Source organism: Perca flavescens, chromosome 18 (genome assembly GCF_004354835.1).
Source record: "Perca flavescens isolate YP-PL-M2 chromosome 18, PFLA_1.0, whole genome shotgun sequence".
Lineage (NCBI taxonomy): Eukaryota > Metazoa > Chordata > Actinopteri > Perciformes > Percidae > Perca > Perca flavescens.
In genome coordinates, this window is record NC_041348.1 from 33,057,132 (window position 1) to 33,064,631 (window position 7,500).

The window sequence follows — 7,500 nt, forward strand, 5'->3', positions numbered from 1 at the left end:
GCTAACTTGTGTCTTTAGGAGGAATCTGCAGACACAAACAGCCAACGTGTAGAAACATCAGTGTTTCCTGAAAGAAGAAGCCGTGTTCAGCCTCTAAAACGTGGAGATGTAGAAACAGACCGAGGATGAAATGTGTCTCACACACAGACGCGTTATGATGGAACTTCTAGACTAGTCCCGCCCTACGGAGCAGCCTGATTGGTTAGGGTTGGGCATTGACCTCCAGTGGCTAGATTTAGACTAGCCAGTTGGTCAGGGGATAGGACCTGAACACATCGGGTTAGCTTGCTTAAGCTCGACGCCTGGCCAGTAGCAGCGTGTCCATTTCAATTCAATTTTATTTTATTTCAATTGCAATATCACCATAAGACTCAGGGTCCTATCCTGGTGTGTTCAGGTGCATTCTGGTCTTACAGGGAGGTGTGTTCAGGTGCATTCTGGTCTTACTGGGAGGTGTGTTCAGGTGCATTCTGGTCTTACAGGGAGGTGTGTTCAGGTGCATTCTGGGTATGCTGGTCTTACAGGGAGGTGTGTTCAGGTGCATTCTGGTCTTACAGGGAGGTGTGTTCAGGTGCATTCTGGGTATGCTGGTCTTACAGGGAGGTGTGTTCAGGTGCATTCTGGGTATGCTAGTCTTACAGGGAGGTGTGTTCAGGTGCATGCTGGTCTTACAGGGAGGTGTGTTCAGGTGCATTCTGGGTGTGCTGGTCTTACAGGGAGGTGTGTTCAGGTGCATTCTGGGCGTGCTGGTCTTACAGGGAGGGTGTGTTCAGGTGCATTCTGGGTATGCTGGTCTTACAGGAGGTGTGTTCAGGTGCATTCTGGGTATGCTGGTCTTACAGGAGGTGTGTTCAGGTGCATTCTGGGCGTGCTGGTCTTACAGGGAGGTGTGTTCAGGTGCATTCTGGGTGTGCTGGTCTTACAGGGAGGTGTGTTCAGGTGCATTCTGGGTGTGCTGGTCTTGTTCAGGTGCATTCTGGGAGGTGGTGTTCAGGGAGGTGTGTTCATTTCTGGGTGTGCTGGTCTTACAGGGAGGTGTGTTCAGGTGCATTCTGGGTGTGCTGGTCTTACAGGGAGGTGTGTTCAGGTGCATTCTGGGCGTGCTGGTCTTACAGGGAGGTGTGTTCAGGTGCATTCTGGGCGTGCTGGTCTTACAGGGAGGTGTGTTCAGGTGCATTCTGGGCGTGCTGGTCTTATAGGGAGGTGTGTTCAGGTGCATTCTGGGAGTATTGATGGCATCTTGAGGCAGCAGAAAGTGATCTCACCATTGACCAACAAAAACCTGGTCTAAAGTCAATAACGCAGCATTTCATTGTTATTTTAACAGAGTATTAGCAAAATGCTCCTAGGCTCGTGCACAGCGCGTGCACACTATGCTTGTTACACACACAGGGACACACACACACACACACACACACACACACACAAACACACAAACACACATGCAGAAGATTACTAATAATAATATTAGGGTTTAAATCCTCCATCATAACAGCAATGCTCCAAGGTCCAAACGCGCCTGGCTTTTAAAGGGAATGGGAGATGATCTCTGATTGGTTGATCAAATGTGCCTGGCTTTTAAAGGGAATGGGAGCTGATCTCTGATTGGTTGATCAAATGCGCCTGGCTTTTAAAGGGAATGGGAGCTGATCTCTGATTGGTTGATTGCATGTTATGTCCGAAACACACCTCTGATTAATGAAGACACTAAGGACAACCCTTTAGGACCAGGCTCCCTAAACACAGACACTTTTATCTGCCCTCAGACTAGAAAAAGTGGATTTGGACAAAAGTTAGGATTTAAAAATACATTCACATCATTGCGGATATATACTGTAGGTACTTAACAAAGAAATGAAAAGTGGTAGAAGGGTAAAAACCAAAGCTCGAGGCAGTCCTAACGATGGTCCCTAATGTTTGGAGTAGGGCTGCCACCTCTTAGTCGATCAGTCGACTAATCGGTAGTTTTGGTCTTAGTCGACTAAGATTTCTTTAGTCGATTAGTCATTTTTTATGCTTATTCATGCTTAATTACTCATTTCCAAGAAACCTCTGAGCACATTTATGGTAAACACAAGATTTAAAGTGGTGCTTTTGCAGGATTAATTGTGGAGAAACTCAGTTTTACAGATGGTTAATTAACTACATTTATATTGTGCTTTTCTAGTCTTAACCACCTCTCAAAGAGCACAGCTCTGTCAATTAAATCAACTAATCAATTAGTCGACTAAATCCTATAAGTGTTAGTGGACTAAGTTCTTTAGTCGAGGACAGCCCTAGTTTGGAGAAAAGAGAGGTTTTGAGTTTGGGGGGTCCTCCAGAGGGACGGAGCCATGTGTCAGTGCTGCTCAAGGGCCTCAAGGCTCTGGTCTAAGTGGCCTACTAAACAGTCTCGGTGTGAACTTATTTAGTATTAGAGCTCTGCAGAAGGTTTGGTTTTTGAAGCTTGAAAAGTTAGGAATTAAATCTCCTACATGGCTTTAATAGAAACATGATTAAATATCCTACATGGCTTTAATAGAAATTAAATATCCTACATGGCTTTAATAGATTAAATCTCCTACATGGCTTTAATAGAAACATGATTAAATATCCTACATGGCTTTAATAGAAACATGATTAAATATCCTACATGGCTTTAATAGAAACATGATTAAATATCCTACATGGAAACATTTAAATATCCTACATGGCTTTAAACATGATTAAATATCCTACATGGCTTTAATAGAAACATGATTAAATATCCTACATGGCTTTAATAGAAACATGGATTTGACTCATCGAGATATGGAATTGCTGACATGATAATCTTAATCGTATCGGGAGATCAGTGAAGATTCACCTCTAATTAAAATTTTCAAACAACTGCGTAAGGGAAATAAGATAATAAGGTGAGGTAGTCAGAGCTGTGTGTGTGTGTGTGTGTGTGTGTGTGTGTGTGTGTGTGTGTGTGTGTGTGTGTGTGTGTGTGTGTGTGTGTGTGTGTGTGTGTACGTACGTGTGTGTGTGTGTGTGTGTGTGTGTGCTGTTGCGTGGGTTTCTTAATAACATCACACAGACGTTTGGAAGCCTCAAGTTTGGCATTTAGCTGTTTGGAGCGAGAAGTGACCATATAGTGAAGATAGAGTGGAGCTGGGAAAGATGACCCGTTGTTTATGGGTTATTATTATTATTATTATTATTATTATTATTATTATTATTATTATTACTTCAGCCAGACACTAACCTCCAAAAAGAGACAAAAGAAAACACCCAAAACATCAGAAATCAAGGTTGTAAAAGCTCCGCGCTGAGCTGGTCAACCTTCTGAAGAGAGACATCCAGCTGAGATTTACCGTCAGAGAAACACACACCTCCAGGGACAGAGACAGAACATCTGTAGAACATCTGTATGTACGGCAGAACATCTGTAGAACGTCTGTATGTACAGCAGAACATCTGTATGTACAGCAGAACATCTGTAGAACATCTGTACGTACGGCAGAACATCTGTATGTACAGCAGAACATCTGTAGAACATCTGTATGTACGGCAGAACATCTGTATGTACGGCAGAACATCTGTAGAACATCTGTATGTACAGCAGAACATCTGTAAATGCGGCAGAACATCTGTATGTACATCTGTATGTACAGCAGAACATCTGTATGTACATGCAGAACATCTGTATGTACAGCAGAACGTCTGTATGTACAGCAGAACATCTGTATGTACGGCAGAACATCTGTACATCTGTATGTACAGCAGAACATCTGTAAGCACGGCAGAACATCTGTATGAACATCTGTATGTACAGCAGAACATCTGTATGTACGGGCAGAACATCTGTAGAACATCTGTAAATGCGGCAGAACATCTGTAAACGGCAGAACATCTGTAAAACGGCAGAACATCTGTATGTACAGCAGAACATCTGTATGTACAGCAGAACATCTGTATGTACAGCAGAACATCTGTAAGTACGGCAGAACATCTGTATGTACGGCAGAACATCTGTATGTACAGCAGAACATCTGTAAGTACGGCAGAACATCTGTATGTACAGCAGAACGTCTGTATGTACAGCAGAACATCTGTAAGTACAGCAGAACATCTGTAAGTACAGCAACATCTGTATGTACGGCAGAACATCTGTAGAACATCTGTATGTACTGTAACATCTGTAGAACGTCTGTATGTACAGCAGAACATCTGTATGTACAGCAGAACATCTGTAGAACATCTGTAAATACGGCAGAACATCTGTATGTACAGAACATCTGAAACATCTGTATGTACAGCAGAACATCTGTAAGTACTGTATGTACGGCAGAACATCTGTATGTACGGCAGAACGTCTGTATGTAATGGCAGAACATCATCTGTATGTACAGCAGAACATCTGTCTGTAAGTACGGCAGAACATCTGTATGTATAGCAGAACATCTGTATGTAGAAACATCTGTAAGCACGGCAGAACATCTGTATGTACAGCAGAACATCTGTATGTACGGCAGAACGTCTGTATGTACAGAACATCTGAAACATCTGTATCTGTATGAACATCTGAAACGTCTGTATGTACAGCAGAACATCTGTAAATACAGCAGAACATCTGTAAAATACGGCAGAACATCTGTATGTACGGCAGAACGTCTGTATGTACGGCAGAACATCTGTAGAACATCTGTATGTACAGCAGAACATCTGTATGTACAGCAGAACATCTGTATGTACAGCAGAACATCTGTAAGTACGGCAGAACATCTGTATGTACAGCAGAACATCTGTATGTACGGCAGAACGTCTGTATGTACGGCAGAACATCTGTAACATCTGTCTGTAAAATACGGCAGAACATCTGTATGTACAGCAGAACATCTGTATGTACAGCAGAACATCTGTATGTACAGCAGAACGTCTGTATGTACAGCAGAACATCTGTATGTACAGCAGAACATCTGTATGTACAGCAGAACATCTGTAAGTACGGCAGAACATCTGTATGTACAGCAGAACATCTGTGGCACGCCTGTATGTACAGCAGAACATCTGTAAAATACGGCAGAACATCTGTATGTACAGCAGAACGTCTGTATGTACAGCAGAACATCTGTATGTACGGCAGAACGTCTGTATGTACAGCAGAACATCTGTATGTACAGCAGAACATCTGTAAGTACGGCAGAACATCTGTAAGTACGGCAGAACATCTGTATGTACAGCAGAACATCTGTAAGTGTCTGTATGTACAGCAGAACGTCTGTATGTACAGCAGAACATCTGTAAGTACAGCAGAACATCTGTAAGTACAGCAGAACATCTGTATGTACGGCAGAACATCTGTATGTACGGCAGAACATCTGTAATACGGGCATCTGAACATCTGTATGTACAGCAGAACGTCTGTATGTACAGCAGAACATCTGTACGGCAGAACGTCTGTATGAACATCTGTATGTACAGCAGAACATCTGTATGTACGGCAGAACATCTGTATGTACGGCAGAACATCTGTATGTACAGCAGAACATCTGTACGTACAGCAGAACATCTGTACGTACAGCAGAACGTCGTATAGTACTTTATAGTACAGTATAGTACTGTCCTGTGTTTATGTCTTGCTCCAGAACCAATTGCCCTACGGGGACAAATAAAAGTCTAAACTAAAACTAAAAAACTAAAAGAAGTAGGCTCATGTCCTTCACCCCTCTCCCCTGTCTGTCTCCCTTTCCCAGGATGCTCTGGGGTTTCCCAGCAGGCCTGTGAAGATGAGTGTGACTTCCTGGTTCCTGGTGAGCAGCTCGGGGACTCGGCACCGCCTCCCCAAAGAGATGATCTTCGTGGGCCGAGAGGACTGCGAGCTCATGCTGCAGGTAGGGCTGCTCCATTATGGAAAGAAATATATTCACCATTATTTTGGTCAATGTTGAAATTGCGATAATTTAACACGATTACTCGTTGACTTCTGGAATGATGTTGCAATTATTGAACTTAAAAAAACAGTGGAAAAAGTTCTATAAATCAACAGTAAAAACACATACAACTGTGAAATTTACCTTAATACTTAATACTAAATTTTATTTTTTCATTCAGAACACAAGAGAAAATTAGAGTTTACTGCAAAATGTAATGAGCTAAATGATAGTTTTTCTCGATTATACAGTTTTTGTGATAATTGGGAGCCAAAATCATAATCACAATTACATTTCAATTGATTGCACACAGCCCTAGCTGCAGGTGAGACCAAACGAGAATCATGAAATATACACACAGTACAGGCCAAAAGTTTGGACCCACCTTCTCATTCAATGTGTTTCCTTTTTATTTTCATGACTATTTACATTGTAGATTCTCACTGAAGGCATCAAAACTATGAATGAACACATATGGAATTATGTACTTAACAAAAAAGTGTGAAATAACTGAAAACATGTCTTATATTTTAGATTCTTCAAAGTAGCCACCCTTTGCTTTTTTTGATAACTCTGCAAACCCTTGGTGTTCTCTCAATGAGCTTCATGAGGTAGTCACCTGAAATGGTTTTACCTTCACAGGTGTGCTTTGTCAGGGTTAATTAGTGGAATTATTTCCCTTATTAATAAAAAAGCAAAGGGTGGCTACTTTGAAGAATCTAAAATATAAGACATGTTTTCAGTTATTTCACACTTTTTTGTTAAGTACATAATTCCATATGTGTTCATTCATAGTTTTGATGCCTTCAGTGAGAATCTACAATGTAAATAGTCATGAAAATAAAAAGGAAACACATTGAATGAGAAGGTGTGTCCAAACTTTTGACCTGTTCTGTAGATATAAAATAAACACATCTCATGATAAAGATCATTTTATATGTAGAGGGAAAGAAAGAGTCAGAAGCATTGAAAGCGAGCATCATCACCACAGAGTCCAGGACCTGGCTTCTGATTGGGCAGAATTTTGGGCTTTTATCACTTTCACACTTTTCATATGAAATATGTAATGTGTGTTTGTTGCAGCGGTGTGATGTTTAAAGGTGGTCTCTTGTCTCCGTCTCTCAGTCTCGCAGCGTGGACAAACAGCACGCTGTCATCAACTACAACCCAACCACTGACGAACACCTGGTCAAAGACCTGGGCAGCCTCAACGGGGTAACACACACACTACACACTACACACTACACACTACACACTACACCTGGTCAAAGACCTGGGCAGCCTCAACGGGTAACACACACACACTACACACTACACACTACACACTACACCTGGTCAAAGACCTGGGCAGCCTCAACGGGGTAACACACACACACACTACACACTACACACTACACACTACACACTACACCTGGTCAAAGACCTGGGCAGCCTCAACGGGGTAACACACACACTACACACTACACACTACACACTACACCTACACACTACACCTGGTCAAAGACCTGGGCAGCCTCAACGGGGTAACACACACACACACACTACACACTACACACTACACCTGGTCAAAGACCTGGGCAGCAGCCTCAACACACACACACAC

General features: G+C 42.3%; 1 protein-coding gene across 1 annotated transcript in view; it reads left to right on the forward strand.

The window, feature by feature from the left end:
- The first annotated feature begins 5,753 nt into the window (after nt 1-5,753).
- Nucleotides 5,754-7,500, forward strand: part of LOC114572913 (centrosomal protein of 170 kDa protein B-like) — a 49,671-nt gene continuing 47,924 nt past the window's right edge. The window contains 2 exon segments of the mRNA XM_028604692.1: nt 5,754-5,858; nt 7,023-7,112. Of these exon segments, the coding sequence (XP_028460493.1) occupies nt 5,754-5,858; nt 7,023-7,112 (195 nt within the window).